The sequence below is a fragment of the Silene latifolia genome, chromosome 11 (genome assembly GCF_048544455.1).
Source record: "Silene latifolia isolate original U9 population chromosome 11, ASM4854445v1, whole genome shotgun sequence".
Lineage (NCBI taxonomy): Eukaryota > Viridiplantae > Streptophyta > Magnoliopsida > Caryophyllales > Caryophyllaceae > Silene > Silene latifolia.
The window spans coordinates 99,807,961-99,827,460 of record NC_133536.1 but is presented as its reverse complement, the minus strand read 5'-3'; the positions used below and the strand labels follow the sequence as shown (position 1 = coordinate 99,827,460).

At 34.6% G+C, this 19,500-nt stretch overlaps 1 protein-coding gene across 1 annotated transcript in view; it reads right to left on the bottom strand.

The window, feature by feature from the left end:
- Positions 1–18,819, bottom strand: part of LOC141613715 (uncharacterized) — a 41,673-nt gene extending 22,854 nt beyond the window's left edge. Inside the window, exons 1-4 of the mRNA XM_074432460.1 lie at positions 18,757–18,819; positions 16,421–16,736; positions 15,363–16,303; positions 14,613–14,705 (exon numbers count right to left, since the gene is read on the bottom strand). Coding sequence (XP_074288561.1) covers positions 14,613–14,705; positions 15,363–16,303; positions 16,421–16,736; positions 18,757–18,819 — 1,413 coding nt within the window. The remainder of the gene's footprint in view (positions 1–14,612; positions 14,706–15,362; positions 16,304–16,420; positions 16,737–18,756) is intronic.
- Between the last annotated feature and the right edge of the window lie 681 nt (positions 18,820–19,500).

The window sequence follows — 19,500 nt, the reverse complement described above, 5'->3', positions numbered from 1 at the left end:
GCTGAGGATGATCTCTATGACTCAGACGACGAGTTTCTATCATATTTCACTGCCCCACACGAGGATTTCAGCGCTGTACAGGAGGAATCACTCGATCGAGTGACAATTATTGGTCGATCGAGTGATTTTCCCGGAGAAGGTGCTCGATCGAGTGGAATTTCTACTCGATCGAGTGGCACGCAGGAGGAAACTGGTCGATCGAATGACAATTCTTCTCGATCGAGTAGTCTGGCCCTTGGGAGCTTTGGTTCGTCATTTGGGCTTGATTTTGATGACGATTTTGACGATGATAACGGTTATGGTGAATCCCCCTTATTCAAAGCCGAGTTAGATGCGCTTGAGGCTGAGATTTACGGGACGGGTTCCACTGAGGGCGACAAAAGGACAGCTGAGTCGGTAATTACTCCTAGCACGGAAGAGGTAATGAATTCTTTTATCTATGATTCCGTCATTAAGAGTGATCAACCTGAGGTAGTAAACGGTAATTTCATTATTGTTTGTAATTTGCCTCGTCTTATTCATGCTTCCTTTTTCAAAGCTATACCCCCTCATATGTGGACGCATAAATTAGCAATTTCTCACCATCCTTGTCATTTTAAAATCGTTAACCTGAATTGGAGCCCTAAATTATCGTCAATTGCTCCCTCGCTCCTTTATTTTGTGGATAAATTTAGGAGCGCCCATAGGAAATTTGTTAGACTTAAATGTTTACATATTTTTATTTCCTATTTCTGTAATCCACTTTTGTGCTACTTATGCTTTTGTGTAGCACATGCGCAGGTTTATGATTTAATGCTGCGCGCTTTGAGCTGTTTTGATTATGATTAATTATAGAGGCTCGAAGAAAAGAAGGTCGAGCTGGGACCTGACTGAAGCTAGCGCTACCCGGGAGGCAACCCGGCGATTTTATTTTGCTTTTTATTTCAATTTTAGTTGTAATAAATGGTTTTTATACCATAGACTATCTCAGTATGCTTGTCTTGTTAGTTTGCGGCTGTTTTTCATTGCGTTTTGCAGGTACTCGCTGAGAATTACTCGATCGAGTAGTTTCTCTACTCGATCGAGCACTTTTGCTGAGAACTCCTTTCGATCGAGCAGAATTTCCACTCGATCGAGCATCTGCAAAGTAAGAAACCACTCGATCGACCTAGTTTCTTCTCGATCGAGCTGTTCTTGGATGCCCACTCACTCGATCGACCACTGTTGGACGGATACCGAGTGTATTTGACTTGGATTAGCTTCCTGAGACGGTTTTCCGGGCCCTTAGCAACCTCCCATTTCATGGTCGGTTTGGGGAGGTCCCCTTTATTCGCGCTATCTTGTGAGTTCTCCGCATTTACTCTCTTTCTCCTTCAGTTTGCATTTCCTTTTCATGTTTTGGTACAATGGGGGCATTGTACGGGTTGGTTTGGGGAGGTTATGCATCCATATCTGTGTCTGCATGTTGTTTTTACTGCATTTCAGTTATCACGTTTAATTTTCTGTTTGCATTGTTATTTATTTCATAAAAATTCAAAAAAATTCAATAAATTCAAAAATTTTCATGTTTATTTTAGCATATAGGTTGAGTCGGAACGGTAGATTTCAATGATGAAATTGCACTGCGATTGTCTTTTTGCTTAAGCCTTGCATTGAACTGTTATCTTTTAGCTCTGTCTTATTGCATATCTACGAGTTAATGTTTAATTTAGCTGAACGAATAGACTTGACTGAAATTTTGGCAACCTACTTATAATTTCTAAGATTTAGAGCCTTATAAACTGGTGACATTTATGACCAGTTTCATGTAGGATTGTGAGTAGTTACTCCTTGCATAACATGTATCATTAATTTGCACATATATGAAATTCAATTGCTTTTTTTTTGCCTGCATACATTCGGGTTAGTGGTTGGTGTCACATGCAGGGAGGTGCTTACAAATTCCCTTTCTTTCATTTTTACCCATAAACTCCACATTAGCCAAATCACAACACTTGACCCTTAGCTACATCCAAATTTAGCCTGCCTTGTCAAGCTAGTTTAGATTTTTCTGCGGTATATTGTCCATTGTATCAAATTTTGGCTCATATCATATTGATTTGGAGTTGGTAATTTATGAAGAAAAGGGGGTTGATGAGAAAAAAAAAACGTGAAAAAGAAGTTGAAAAAAAAAAGAAAACGAAAAAAAAAAGAAATCAGAAAAAAAACCGAAAAGAAAAGAAAAAGAAAGGAAAAAAAAGATGTTTAATTATGAGTCGGTTTCTGCTCCTATGTTCTATCTTATATCGTTTGAGGAGTATGTTTGGTTCGGTTTGGTGAGTTTTATGCCAAATGAAGGGCATGTGCTTTATTCTATAATTGAGTTGGAAATGGATATGTCTCATATGGTTCTGTTTAGGTACTAGCTTGATCACCTATACCTCCACATTCCCATAAATGTTTTGCCTTTTCTTACCCATTGCCTCACTTCACCATATTTTTGTAAGCCCTCGGCTGTGACAGGACCTTGTTTGGTTGGAATGTGTGTACGGTGGTTAGAATTGTCTATCATATTAGTTGCATGCATGTTTATGTGGGTCGTAGTCTAGGTGAGCGACTATTTTTCTTTCTATCTTATATATATATATATATATATATATATATATATATATATATATATATATATATATATATATATATATATATATATATATATATATATATATATATATATGTTCACCCTTTGCTTCATGAGAGAAGAGTGACCCGTGAGAGTCCATTGTTAAAGGTCTTGCAAGGTCGACGGTTCAGCTTTATTTATAAACATCCTATAACTCGTTTGCATTTGACTATTTGCTATAAGTGTTAGTTTGCTTGCATTAAACTGGCTTAAGTGGGCATTTGTAGCTAGCTCTGAGTTATCTTTCCCGTTCCTTTAGTTGCATTTTAGTTTACTCGAGGACGAGTAAAGGTTTGGTTTGGGGAGATTTGATACGTGCATTTTATATAGTCTTTTTAGCCTAATTCATGCACGTATTTCTATGCTTTTATCGTGGTTTTATGCTACGAAATGCCCCGAATATGCTACTTTGGTTTGTTTTGTCTTATTTGCAGGAATGAACCCAAAAGTAGTGAAATCAAGCCTTTTCACCGTCCTTTTAGCATGCATTTGGAGGAAGAGTGAACTTGGAGCGGGAATGTAGCTATTTTGAGATGCGCATTGGAGTAAGGAAGTTAGGCGAGCCAAGAGAGTGCTTCAATTTGCTAGTTCCTGCTTGTAAGAGCCATATCTCGAGTTCTACAATATATATTCAGGTGATTCCAATTGGAGATGAAAGTTTGTCCTTTTAGCTTTCCAATGCCACTGGAATCACCCTGTTTGACCAAGTAACGAAGAAATGGCAGCCGTTTGAAGTTCAGTGCGCGAAGCAGGAATTACGCGCTGAGAAGTGCTCGATCGAGAACTATTTCTATTCGATAGAGAGCCCATTTGCTCGATAGAGAGCTACTTCTTCTCGATCGAGTGATTAAAGGGAAATAAGTCTTCGATCGAGAGGAATGCTAAGGAATATCACTCGATCGAGAGCCTTAAGTGCTCGATCGAGCAACAATCCTTGATGGGCTGGGCTTTTAAGCTTTATTTTCCGCAATTAGGTTAATAATCCTATTTTCTTATAAATAGGAGTTAGGTCGACATAATTAGGGGCTTCTCCTCTCTAATAACTCTTAATACTCTGTTGCTTGTTACTGTTACTTTGCTCTTATTTTCCGGATCATTTATATCAGTAATTTCTTCTCTCCTTTCTCTCTTTTTATTCAATGTTTATTATTCCCTCACCTTCTTTATTTATTGTTCTTATTTATTCCATGTCTAGCTAAATCCCCGTAGTATGTTAGGATTAGGGAAGCCGTGGTAGCGATGTTTTAATTGACTTATATAGATTAGTCTTGCGATAGGAATTGTATTAGGCAATTTAATTGTTATCCGGTCGAATGAATGCATGCAGGAGACCATAAATTTAGTTAACCCCGACCTAGATCGAAAGATTGGAAGGGAAGGCTTGCTTAATTACAATAGGGTATTGCAGTGAGGGCGAAAGTTAAGCTGTTTACGCTCTAGGGCGGTTTAAGGACCGAAAGGTGACGACCATAGCTCTTCTTATCAATAGTCTAATCGCCTTAGTATTCCTGATAGTATAAGATCTGATAGCTGCCACGGTAGACCGACTCCTAGCATACTTCCTTTCTCTTATTTTTAATTTCTTTTATTCCCTTCTCTTGCCTTTAGTTTCAGTAGTTTAGTTAGTTCACAATCAATTCAACCCCCATTCCTGTGACACCCTTACAGACCGAATTAAACAGATAGATAGCAACTTAGCCTCCCTGTGGAGATCGACCCTACTTACCGCTGACTTCTGTTAGTAGTAACTTAGGTATTTATTTTTGGTACAAAACGACAGTATCACACTAACTATCATGTGAGTGAAAAGCATTAAGAATGGTAAAACGTAAAACAAAAATAAAGTCCTAGTGTGGCCTATCTACCAAAATGAACATAAATACAACTTTGGAATCCATCCTTGGACCCGAGAAGCTTGTCTTGATGTTCCATCTTGGTCCATGTAGCGGGAGTGAGCAATCCAATCTCCATCTTTAGTCTTCTCAAAATTACAATTTAAAAAATTACATAATAAACCTATTTACATTCTAATTTCAAAACCATAATACTTAAAGAAAATAAAGGAGATACGAGATCTCAAAATTACATTAAAAATTATGTTTCCATCATTACGAAAACATAATTTGACTAAGGCCACACTAGGTATTACAAATTACAACCGATTGCAAAAATACGTAAATGAACAATTCAACAAAACATTCAACTAAATAAAAATGCATCAACTAATAAATTAAACATTCAAGACATAATTCCTTAATTATGTAGAGTAATTTATCCAAACCACCTATTTAAATGATCAAATTATGTGACAATTCCTCAATTACTCACAATAATTTTAATCTTAATACATATTAATCTTGTAATATGAATTAATCTAACATTATTTTAAACCTCTTTAAAATAATTAGGTATCTAAAAATTATGAACTGTTTCACAACAAACAATTATACAAAATATAGGAATGATGTATAATAATTAACATTGGCCAAAACAAAAAAAAACAGAAATTATATTTTTTTTTGTTATACACGGCTGCACTCGGCATATATGCCCAAATTTTTCTTTTTGTTTTTTTTTTCTCGGCAAACCAAAAAAAAAAAAAACAAAAACAAAAACCCTTTTTATCTCGGCATTTCTGCAAAAACCGAAACAAAAACATAATTTTTTTTTTTATTTCGCCAATTGTCCCAAAAAAAAAAAAAGCAGAACGTTTTTTTTCTCTTTTCACTCGGCAAAAAAACAAAGGAAAAAAAAAAACAGTTTCCCTATTTTTCTTGCGGCATTATGCCCTAAAATCAAAAAACATAATTTTTTCGAAAACAACCCAATTAATAATGAACAAGTTTGTTTAAAGTTGCTACTAGAACAAGATTGACATAATCATCAATATTAATGAATCATGATCTTAAACAACAACTTAATCATGTATGCCAAAAACTATATAGCAAAAACAAAAATCATCATTAATCAAAACAATTCCATTTACATTTCAATTTAATTCTTATTAAATCAAAACATCTACAAATTTATTATATTATCATCTTAACCTATTAAAACAATAATATGAATAAATCAAATGGAATCAAAAAAAACAAAACAAAAAACCTTCGGCTGAAAAAAAAAATTAAATCGGCAGAAATGTTTTTTTTTCAAAACAGCTGCACCTTTTTTTTTCTTCAAATTTGTTCAAATCCATTTATGAAAATCATCAAAAATAATTTCGTGGCCTTGGCTCTGATACCACTTGTAGGTAATATCGGTATACTTCCATTTATATTATTAGGATTATAACGAAATTATGATTATGAAAACTAGTCATAAATGAAATTGCATAAACAAAATAGAAAAGATTAAGAAACAACCTTTGGTCCTAGCAAAAATGGCCTAAGAACAATATCAAAATGATATTCGCCTAATCGTTGCACCCAAGATGCTCCGAGAAATGCCCCTCGAATTGCTAGAATGAGATCCCCAAATTCACTAATTAATTTTAGGGTTTTTTGTGTTTTTGATGAGAGAATATTAGGTCAAATTGAAATGAGAAGAAATGATCTCCTCTTTTTCCTTTTTGTAACCGTGTATGAGAGCCAAAGGGAAGATTTTATTCTTCCTCTTTTTTTCTCTTTTTTTCGGTTTTCCACCTGGAAGTCTTTTAAAAGTTTGTTTTTTGTGTTTGACTCGGTTTGACTCGTTGTTGGAGCCGGGATTTTAATTTTTGAGTCGATTTTTGGTCCGGTGTCGGTTTTGACTCTAATTAGTGTCATTGTGACCCCGTCGTCATGCAATAAACACTCCAGGTACATTTGAAAAGTTTTGAAATGTTTTATTTTCGAAATCGTTTTAAGTTTTCCGACGTATAGTTGTACAAAACTCTCGATCAAACGCCGCGATTCCTAAGCATGTTGTAGTCCGATAATCATCGGGTGTTTGTTGGAGACTCGATAGATACTGGGTATCTTCAGAATGGAGAATTAAATTACATTGTGTTGGTTGTTATTAATAATTGTCATGAGGTGATTTAATTGTTATCGTTGATTGTGTATGTGGAAATTGTGATAAGCCGTGCTACAGTCACATCTACGTTGTTGAGGGGGTTTGTACTCTGGGGTGAATAGTAATATGTACATTGTGAGAGAGGGGTACTATTACATAATGGCGGTATGTTGTTAAGGGAGGGGTACCAAAGTAATCTGAGCACGTTGTTAAGGGAGGTGTGCTAAGTCATGGAAAGGAGCACGTTGTTAAGGGAGTAGTGCAATGTGAATGGAATTGGATTGCTTATCGTATGTTCTTGTTGTTAGTATTTATTTCTACTCAACCTCATGGTTGACTGTGTATTTGTGAACACCTCTGATGAACCATAATGGGGAGCAGGTTTGACAGGTACTAAAGATTAGCTGACTTGGGAGCTTATGGGAATGCGTGAGGACTTGACCAGTCTACCTAGAAGTCTAGAACACATAGATTATCTAATCATTTTATTACTTTCCGTTGCGATTTGTACTTTAATTTATATTAAGTTTTAGTTGGTTGGCTTGTAATAATCATGTAATCGCTAAGGTTTTATTTAAAGTATTTTGGTGAGTTGGACTTTGTTATTCACTACCTTGGGAAACCGAGATGGTAACGCTCTCATCTACTTGGGATGTCTAGCTAAAGACTCCTGAATAAATGGGGGTGTTACAATCAGAGCAAAACGATCCTCAGGCCTAACCAATGAATATAATAACGAATTTAGGATGTGTCTAATAAAATGAACCCGGGTAAAAACTATTTAGGAGCCCCTTATTAGGTTAGGGAGACGTCCTTGATCTGGCCCTTCTAGTTTTGAACCGGTTACCTTGAGAGATATTACAGTATCGGGTAATTTAAAATGAATATCGTTTATTTTATCTTAGGAATTTTTGTTTGCCTTATTTGAGTATTGTTTTCATTGATGACTGCGGTTACAGGGACGTAACCTTGCTTTTAAGGAGAGGGGATGTGATATGATTTTAAGCATTGGTATAGGCATGTGGAAATGAGAAAATTATGTTGGCATGTATGTGGGAGGCGTAATTATGATTAACATGTGAAGTACTACGGAAATTGCGTGAAATTGTGAAGAATGTGATTTGGTTGAATTCTCGAAATTTTAACCCCGATTGCTTTGGCTGCCATTTATTGCATGTTTAATGACTGTGCACGTAATTTTTATGTGTGATAGACTTGTGAGTTAGATTTCATATGACACTGGTTTCATACTTAAATAATATACAGTTTAGGAGTAATAAATAGTTTAGTGGACAGTGGTCAGAATATTCCTGTACAACTATGTTTTCGTTCACTGTTTGTAAAATTTGTCATTTAAAAGTTACTTATTGTTTAGGTATGATTCCAACTCCACTTTTTAAAAGATTCGTATATGTTTCTAAATTGATAAGACACATTACAAGATAATATTTGGACAATTTATAGTGATTTTTACAAGTTGACCTAAGATTCGGACAAGTTGCTATAAAATTTCTGTTTCGACCAAATAATTTGTAAAATTTATTATAAATTGATCTTATGAGATTTGACCTTGATTCTTTCTCTCATGAATTTTTAACTCTCTGTATTTTCTAAAAAGTATAAGTGCTCAAGAATTAATTATGTTATTTATTGATAATAATTTTTGGAAGTTGTAACATGTTTTTCTTATCCTTGAAAAATGTAAGTTTTGTTTCTTATCTCTTGCACATTAATATTTTGATGTTGTAAATTATGTGAAGTAGAATAACATGTCTAATGATATGCGGAATATGTTGCCCTAAGCCTGTATATATGTTCACAATAGTTGTATCCATGTTTAAGTTAGACGTCGTTGGTAAGAATTAAAATGAACAAATAATAAATTTAAATAAATTATGAAGGAAGGGTGGGTAGTACCTCATTGCCTTAAGTGACCGTTATACTAAACCAATAGTTGGCATACTTATAGCATTTCTATGCATGTTAAGCATACATCTAGTAACCATATGCATACCCATATAGCACAACAGTAGCATATGATTTCCGTACCCTAACTTATTCCCTTATATTCCTTAGGATGTTTCTTTACCATACTACTTGCCCCGAAAACCTATTCATGTTCCCAGATTCAGATTTGAACGAGCATTGCAAAGCTTTGGAATCCATATGGATGATTATGGAGCTCAATGGAATAGGAAGTACATAACTGACACCTATCTTAGAGCCTATACTTTGGTTACCACTCTACCTTTCTCTGGACCCTTAGGTGAAGTTAGAGCAAGTTACATGACTGAGTACACTACACACACCCAAGGAATTGAAGAGAACTTTAGATACTATAATGTACCTATCTATCCTCCACTTCTCACATATGAAGCCGTCTCAAAAAGATTGAAATACTTAGTATATGTATGTTGGGCAGATAACCATAGCACTAACCTTAAACCTGAACAAGTCATCCATACCACTGGGAGTAGTAATGAGGAGGTGGAGTCATGTATTTTCCTTGGGGAAAGGAGGAGTGAAACGTGGTAGAGATTAGCGATGATTAGGAGGAGGAAGTAAACATCATGTGGACTGGACCTTTGGACGATGATAATGATAGACTTCAGCCTCGTCAGCAGAGAGCCTCAGATTACGAGCTGGATCAAGACATGATATATCTTGGTCAAGTAAAGGCATCTAACCCTGAACTTAGGAGGCATAATTGGGCTCGTTTTGGGGATAGACTTCGGAGGGTCATATAAGCTAAGAAAAGATTTACTAAATAATTATGCGTATCTTTTGTTATAGATTATTATTTATCCAGGCAATGTATTCGCCAGTGGTTCAGTAAGGTAGTTAAGGTTTAAATAAAGATTAATTCGAATATACTATATAATGTGGTTTTGCTATTTAGAGGTAAATCGAAGATTGTTGTTATTCATTTATCCATCAATTGATGTTGTGTTAAAAATAATAGTTGTCTTATGTTACAATGTGTATTACATGTTTTGTGATGTTACAATAAATGGTTTGTTTGTTCCTGTTGTTTGATATCCCGAACTTCGGGGATGAAGTTTATTTTTAGGGGGAAGGAATGTGATACTACAAATGTTTTGAGTTATTAATTTATTATTGTGACATCTTTTGATAAGATTGGTGTAGTTGATAATCGTAAATTGATAATTGTGTTATCATAAGTTGGAATGGTACTCAGTTGTGCGGATGTTTATAGATGTTGTTATAGTATGTATGGGCGAACTTCGGGACGAAGTTCATTTTAAGGGGAGAAGACTGTTATACTCTGGAATTTAATAATAATTTATGAAAAAATTTTATGTAATTTAAATAATTGATTAATTTCATTTATAATAATAATTGCAAATAAGACGTTAATAAAATAATAAAGTAAGTAAGCAAGTCGGGAATTGGGCTTAGCTAGTAATAAGGCCTTGGGCCGTGTAATATAGATAAGTGAGCTGATTATATTAGGCCTAGTATGAGTATTGGTCGGGACTTGAAACGGGATTTAATAATAATAATAATAATAATAATAATAATAATAATAATAATAATTATAATAATAATAATAATAATAATAATAATAATAATAATAATAATAATAATAATAATAATAATAATAATAATAATAATAATAATAATAATAATAATAATAATAATAATAATAATAATAATAATAATAATAATAATAATAATAATAATAATAATAATAATAATAATAATAATAATAATAATAATAATAATAATAATAATAATAATAATAATAATAATAATAATAATAATAATAATAATAATAATAATAATAATAATAATAATAATAATAATAATAATAATAATAATAATAATAATAATAATAATAATAATAATAATAATAATAATAATAATAATAATAATAATAATAATAATAATAATAATAATAATAATAATAATAATAATAATAATAATAATAATAATAATAATAATAATAATAATAATAATAATAATAATAATAATAATAATAATAATAATAATAATAATAATAATAATAATAATAATAATAATAATAATAATAATAATAATAATAATAATAATAATAATAATAATAATAATAATAATAATAATAATAATAATAATAATAATAATAATAATAATAATAATAATAATAATAATAATAATAATAATAATAATAATAATAATAATAATAATAATAATAATAATAATAATAATAATAATAATAATAATAATAATAATGTGTGCGTTGACTTGACAGTTCTTCTCCTTTGACTCGGACGGGATGGCGGATTTTGTGCCTGGCGGGTTGTCGGCGATCTTTGCTCAAATGAAAGTGTGCTAAGTATGGGGATTTGTGCGCGGTGGCGGGTTACGGTTTCCTTCCTTTCTCTTTCTCTTCACTTGGGGAGCTTGGTTCGGATCTTTGTTGCCTTGCTCAAGCGGATCCGAAACTCTTGGTATCTCAGGATGCGGGGGCTCGGGTGGCCGCTTACATTTTTACTAGACTTAGTTTTGCTATTGCTAAGGGTGTGGGAGCCCGGATTGTATCTCGGCTCCCCACCAATTTCATGTAAACTTTTATTTTTCTTTTAATGAAAGTTGCGCGCATAATAATAATAATAATAATAATAATAATAATAATAATAATAATAATAATAATAATAATAATAATAATAATAATAATAATAATAATAATAATAATAATAATAAGAAGAAGAAGAAGAAGAAGAAGAAGAAGAAGAAGAAGAAGAAGAAGAAGAAGAAGAAGAAGAAGAAGAAGAAGAAGAAGAAGAAGAAGAAGAAGAAGAAGAAGAAGAAGAAGAAGAAGAAGAAGAAGAATATTGGTAATTCCTATAATAATTAGAATAAGGCAATAGTTTCCTAATTGGCCTCATATACTCTCTAAACCTATACTATAAATACTAAGATATCTGAAAAATAATTCACAAAGATAGAAGACGGAGACGGAAGGAGCAATTAGCGATAAAAGGTAAAGATCGTCGTAATTTTTGTTTATATCATCTTAATAATTTAAGTTATTGTTTATACACCGTATAGACCACCATGAACAGCGACGTTGACCTTAGTAGCTACCCTTGACCGTCGTGACTCTATTAAGACCAACCTTGACCATTATTGACCACCGTGGGTGGCGGATTGGGCGTCTAAAAGGGGGATGTCGTGAGCTACTAAGACGTAGGTTGTACCTTGTATAGTTGTCGACTTGACCTGGGACATGGGTGGTTGGTTATGTCGGCGGTGGGCGGTCCTATTGGTGGTGTTGGGGTGGATAGCCGTTGTGGTTGGTACGGTGGTTGTCGAGTGAGGTGGTTGTTTGGGTGTTTGTGTAGTATATAGGTTGTGTGTCGTTTCTGGGTAGTCGTGGGTTGTCGTGAGGGGTCGTGGCTGGTGGTGAGACCACCGTGTATCAAGGGAGACCAGGGTGATGGCCACTGGTGGTATAAGGAGATGAGTGTGTGTTTTGTGGTGTTTGTGTCGGGTTTTAATTTTAGGGGCTATTTAGGGCGAGTGTTTGTGTCGGTGGTGGCCACTTGGTCAAATAATATTTGCTTGCTTGACTGTTTCCCTCTTCTGCCTGGTACTAGTCTTGAGTTATCCTGGCGTTTTTGTCCTAATCGTCAGGCCAGGGTAAAAGTCTTACCTGAACATGGTGTAAAAATATCAGGCCCAACAAATATCCTGACAGTTTAACCTGGAAGAATTGACTTATGAAATTGATTGAGTAAAGGATAACTTGTTAGGTTCATATACCTATCATTAGACTCTTCTAATAGTGAACTAATTAACTTCTTAATTTGTGTTCTTTAGATCTAGTGCATGCATAACAAAATAAGAGATTAATAAGAAAAACAATGTCCCTTACATTGTAATTTTCGGATTTATGGGCACAAGTAAGGTCTCCTACCTTCACTTGTTCTTGAGCTATGATGAGTATTAGGATGATCCTCCAAAATCCCAATGTAGAGATCCTCCTCTTGATTGCACCCAAGATTAGCCCTTATCACTACTAAATAATATTAACTAGATATTTATTTAGTAGTCTACCTTAAAATTGATTACTAATACTCATATATTACACTAATAATATTAGTAATATCATTGAACAATTTAGATTATCATTTCTCAAGTTTTAGAGAAAGATGAAATGAATATAAGAGAGAGGTTTGCATGTAATGGTAGAGTGAAAAATAAGAAGAACAAAAATCCTCTCATGCTCTTCTTGTGAACCGTCCAAGTGCTCTTATTAAGAGCATTTTGGTCTTCTCAAAATCTATCACATGCAAAAGCTTTAGTAGAGGTTGTAGGCTAGCTAGATTTAGGTGTGTCATAAGCTTTTTAGACAAAATAGAAGAGTTAGGACAAGTGTCCTATCTCCTCCCAAAAACCGGTGTCATGCTCTTATTATGGTCCATTTTTGTCTTATAATATTTGTCCCACAAATGCTTATAAGCCTTATATTAAATTATCTTACATAATTAAATATTAATTTGATCATACAACAATTATATGACAAATTAATAAACATATATTCACTCAACTTATTGAGTAATATTTTATCATTATATCAATATATAATGGGTCCCATAATAGCTAGTTAGTTAAATTTACAACCTCTTGTAAATGTAAATAACTAATTACCTCTAACTCGAAACATTTATAAAACCTCAACATAATTTAGTGAATTAACATATTAATTCACTAAATCGAATCTTATTTAATCACATTACAATAAGATACATATTTCCTCTCATAAATATAAATTGTTCATATTTAAGGAATTAATTAACTTGTATCAAAATACAACTAATTAACTTTATTGATAAGGGCATCATCCTTTAGGTGTGACCTTAAGGGATCAACTGATCGCCACCGTCAAATGACAGTAATGTCTAACTCTAGTTAGCTGATCATTACTGATAAATGTTGATCAGTTTACTATATAAATGAATCATCCCTTACGTATTCTTAATATGAGATTTAAATATGTGATCGCACTATTGTTGAGGACACATACTCCAACATAACTATGACCTGAAATCCCCACAGAATACTCACAGGAGACTAAAGATTATAGCTTAACAAATTTAAGACTCAAATCCACAGCTTGGCACAGGATTAAAGACTCAAACTTGAAACAACACAATTGAACTAATCCACATCAAGGCACAAGATTAATCTAATTATGCCAACAGACTTTGTTCAATTAACTACAGCAATGAATTTAAGACTCAAATCCACAGCTTGGCACAGGATTAAAGACTCAAACTTGAAACAACACAATTGAACTAATCCACATCAAGGCACAAGATTAATCTAATTATGCCAACAGACTTTGTTCAATTAACTACAGCAATGCACAAGTTAATTAACAAGCCTGGACTCAACTACAGCAAAGTACAAGTTGATTTTTGGTTGAGAGAATTCTCAAGATTAATTTTTCATTCATCAAAAGTCTGCTGAAATCAGTAGAAGCTTAGTCCTTAAATAGGTTAGCTTTAGGTTACATTCTGAGTACAATTGTTCATCCAAGGGCTAGCAATGCATCTAGGAACTACACAACATAAATTAATATATTACAAAGGTGTCAACTAAGGTAAAGCATAGGTAAAAACAGGAGAAATTCTGGCTGTCAGTCCTCCCTTTGTTCTGTTCTGGTGCAGGTTCTTTGTTGCTTGCCTTTCTCTATAATTTCAAAGCGCCCAGCTGCTTTTGACTTCAGCAAAAGGTTTTGTTTTGTAGTATATTTTACAAAGGCCTTGAATCCATGGCTTGGTCATTGTCTGATCAAATAAGGAAACTATGACAGTGACATTTCATCTACCATTGCTTTATTATTTGATGCTAAGTGAGATTCTTAACTTGCTTGTAAACGCTGGATTTTGATGGGTGGTGCTGGTTTAATTTAGGTTCTATCAGCTAGCCAGGTTGGCAACTGATAGCTGGACCTTGCGAACCTCCTAGGGACCTGTGTTGAGCCTGATTTAGGCTGAGGTTGGCTGGGGCCTGAGTTAGGGTCAGGATTGTTGGTGCCCCCTTGATCAGCTCCTGCTGCAGTAACCTACAATTTATGGACTATACAACCAGTTGTATATGTTGTACGGTGTAAAATCTGAGTTTTGTGATAAAGTATCCGAGCTTTATGTTAAAGAATATGAGCTTTATTTGATAAAAGTATGAACCTCCATTAATGGAGTCTCTATAGCTTTAGCTCTCAAACACTCGAACAAAATTAAAGGATGATTTTATTATGAATGAATAATTCACTGAGATATTTACATGTCCTTATATACATGAGGTTGTTAGGCTGTACAAAAGTTTGTTACAACTGTTTGTTATAATTCTGTTACGGCTGATGTCATGCTCTGGTTTAGAGGCTTCTTAAACCTCAACCATATATCTCCAACATCCCCTCCTCAAGTTGGACTTGGCGAAGAGTCAAGGAGTCCCAACTTGGAAACAAATTGAAAATGTTGTTGTTCGCCTAAAGCTTTGGTGAAGACATCAGCAATCTTGGAATGACTTGGAGTGTGTGCCGTCTTGATAAGGCCTTCCTGTATCCGTTCTCTTATATAGTGACAATCAAGCTTCAGATGTTTAGTTTGTTCGTGGAATACAAGATTGGCAGCGATATGTTGCGCAGCTTTGTTATCACAATGCAATGTGATAGGTAGGGAAATGGAGCATTTAATTCTTTCAGAAGTTCAGTGATCCATACCAACTCACTGGAAGTCTGGCTCATGCTGCGATATTCAGACTCAGCTGAGGATTTGCTGACCGTGGCTTGCTTTTTAGTCTTCCAGGAGATTAGGGAAGAGCCTAAGAAGATGCAGTAACCAGTTAAAGAACGGCCTGTATAAACACAGGTACCCCAGTCAGCGTCACAGTAACTTGTGATATTCAGATCAGCAGATGAAGGATAGAATAAGCCAAGATTTATAGTGCCCTTGAGATAACGTATCAGATGAAGTGCTGCTTGGAAATGAGGAACACGTGGTTGGGACAGAAACTGACTTAATTGTTGTACACTATAAGACACATCAGATCTTGTGAGATTAAGGTATAACAAACGGCCAATGATTCTTCTATACACATCAGGTTGTTGTAAGATGTCCTCTTCATCTGTACTGAGTCTCAAACCTCGTGGTAAAGGAAATTTAGCTGAATAACAGTCCTCCATATGATTATCCCTGAGTATATCGAAGATGTACTTGCGTTGGTTGAAGAGAATCCATGAAGAAGATCTTGCTACCTCAATACCCAAAAAGTATCTCAAAGCTCCCAAATCCTTAATTGTAAATGCTTTATCAAGAAGATTCTTGATGCTGGAGATGTGAGATTCATTGTTGCCAGTAATTAAGAGGTCGTCCACATAAACCACAATGACAGTGAAGCTCCCTTGATCATCACCTTTGGTGAATAATGAATAGTCGGATTTGGCTTGAATAAAACCGTGCTTGGCCAAGAATTTTGATAACTCTACGTTCCACTGTCGTGAGGCTTGCTTTAGTCCATACAAGGACCTGTTTAATAGGAAGACATCATTTGCATTGCCAGCAGTGTAGCCTTCTGGTTTATTTATGTAAACTTCTTCCTCTAAGAACCCATGAAGAAAGGCATTGTTGATGTCTAGTTGGTGTAATTGCCACCCTCTGACAGCTGCCAAGGCAATAATAATTCGAACTGTGGTGAGCTTGGCAACAGGGCTAAAAGTATGCTTTTAATCTTTCCCTTCGACTTGGTTATAGCCCTTGGCCACAAGTCTGGCTTTGTAACGTTCTACAGTGCCATTGGGATTGAACTTGATCTTAAAAACCCATTTGGCACCGATGGCTTTCTGTCCTGGAGGGAGGGGTGTTAGTATCCAGGTTTCATTAGCTTCAAGGGCTAGCAGTTCCTTATTCATGGCCACTTGCCAATGTGGATCATCTTTAGCTTGAGCATAAGTGAAGGGCTCAAACAGAGACAGAGTATGTCGAAAAGATTGTTGAAATTCACCAGTGTACCCTTCAAGATCAATTGCAGCTGCAACTAGACTGTTGTCTGTTCTGGTGTGCTCAGGAATGTCAGGACCAGAACCAATTTCAACAGTCTGTAGAATAGAAGGTGGTAAACCTTTACAAATGAACCCTTGCAGCTTACTTGAAAGTTGTCTAGGTCTATGAGACTTTCTTGATGGAGGTAATTAAGTCAGTAGGGTGAATATGACTAGATTGTTGCAGAGTAGTAGAGTTAGTATGAGAATGAACATTTGTAGTGGGAGGAGGTTCATTAATATTTGTTGTATTAGTTGATGTATTATTATTGTTATTGGGAATCATAGTAGTTGCTTGGTCGGTGTATGGATTTCGGTTACTTGTCGTTAAGAGTTACCTAGACCAAAACAATATTTATAACTTCACAAACTACTCTACTTTTAGTAAAGAGGTAAGTAAAGGTCGGATCCCAAGGGACGGGTATTGATGTAGGATTTTCGATTGCAAATGGTTGTGTCTAAGGGTGTCACAATTTGGGTTGAGGTAGGAGATCAACTAAACTAAATAACAATGTAAATAAAGTAATGAAAGCAAGCAAGATGATTAAAACGAGATGTAAACAATTGATTTAAAGCACTAGAGTGTCATGGGTTCATAGGGGATTCATGGGATTTGATCATACAAACATATTTTCTATTAGATGCAAGCAATTATTGATGGGATCGAGTTAGTGTATATCTTACAATCCCTAAGAAGGTTTGGATCCCGGAGCCGAATCGATTAGATTGTACAACACCTACAAGTCGACTTAATCCTCCCTATCCAACTATATGCATGGTCTAATGAGACTCGAGTTGGTTTATGTCTTACAAGTCTCATTGAAAAAGTAAGTGATGGGTAAAAAATGCAAGGATTCATAGGCTCGCATTTCATCAAACATAACATGTGCATAAGTTGAAATCACAACAAGCAAGCAAATTAATTATGAAAACATATTAGATTAAGCATGAATCAATCCCCATGTTGGTTTCCCTTAATTCCCCATTAACCCTGTAACACCCGCGAATTTCCCATTTTGACATTTAAAATTTATTAAACCGTTAGAATTACTTTATTAAATATTTTGGAATTATTCAATTTAATTAATTTATGTCAAACACGATTTTTATAAAAGTATTATATAAAAGCTCGTTTATATAAAAATACGTACAATTAAATTATATCTTTAAGCCATGATTTATATAATATATATATATATATATATATATATATATATATATATATATATATATATATATATATATATATATATATATACGTATTTTTGGTCGGATAATAATAGTGACAGTAATAATAATAATCTTCGTCTTAATTTCCGTCTAACATTAGACCGTCACATTTCATTTTGTCCCTACTTTAATCCGGACCAACCAAAAACCAACAACACATTCACCTACCTTTTTCACTCTACTTTTATATTATCATTTTATATCATTATATATTATTATTATTATTATTATTATATACTATTATTAGATATTATTTTTATTATTATTTGTTGTTGTTGTTGTTTGAGGACCGTGACCCCCACCCCCTCTTTATTCTTTCTTCTCCTTCTTCCTGAGAACAGCGAGAATGCAGCAGCAACAACAACACAGCTCCGCCTTTTTCTTCGATCTCAAAACCCAGATTTCCCCATTATCTCTCAACCAAATTCCATTTTTTTTGTACCATTACCTTCCTCATTCCTTCCTCATCCTTTTAAGGTAATAAAGTCTTGATTTTGTAAAAGTTCGAAAATACCGTCTTAAATGACAACGCGGTTTCTTGTCTTAATCGACTCGTTTTTCCTTCTTTTAAGCTGAAGACTGAAGAAAGGCTCATGCTTTTGGAAGTTTACTCGGAAATTCGTGAGGTTAAAGGTAACGGTGATAGGTTACTCGACAAAATGTCGGGAATCCGTCCTTCCTACTCGTTTTTACCTTCATTTATCGTAAAGTTTGAGTCTTTGTATGTATCTCATGAATGGGGTTGATTTTGTGTTGAAAATGGTCATTTTGCACGCTTGATTGGAGGTATTGGACTCGTTTCAGACTGGAATCGGGTATGGGGGTAGTTGTCGAGTTCACTACTCACTCCGTGTTTGTAAGTTGCTGCCATTCCCATTTCTGCCTTTTTTTTAGTATTATTGGACGACATTGGTGCTGGTTTCTTGTATCGAAAGCGTGTTTGATCCGTCTTGCCTTGCCCTCGATTTTACGTCTTGATTTTAGATAAAAAGAGCCGCTGGAACTCCCTTTTTGTACCGTGTATGGTTGTTTTGGTCCCTGTTTTGGGACGGACAAATCAGCCCCGTGGACTGGTGTTCTCGCTTATTTTACCTCGCATTAATGTGGTCTCATGTGTACTTATTTTTCCCGTTTTGAAAACCTCGTTTTGGACTGTCTGGTGCCCTGTTTTATACCATATTTAGAACCATTTTACTCCCTGAATTGAGGGCTGATTTATGCGGTTGAATGGTGGCGTGTGGGGTTGTGTTTGGCCGTGGCTACGGGGCTGGTTGTGGGTAGCAGTGGCTATCATGGCTCGGTTTTGTCGAGTTGTAGTCACGGTGGAAATGTGTCCTTCCCGTAGTTCTTCTTTCTTTTGTTTTTTATACTTGGCAATTCTTCTATGATTAATCTATGTTGGGTTCGAATTATTGTATCTTTTGGACTCGGTTTCAAATTCAGGTTGGACTCAATTTCTTGGTTGTTTTGGACTCAATTTCTTGGTTTGTTTGGGCTCACCTTGTCACATGTATTGATTTTGTTTGCATTCCGTAAATTTTCACATAACGTAAATTATTCATTACTTTTTGTTATATTTTATTTATTTTAT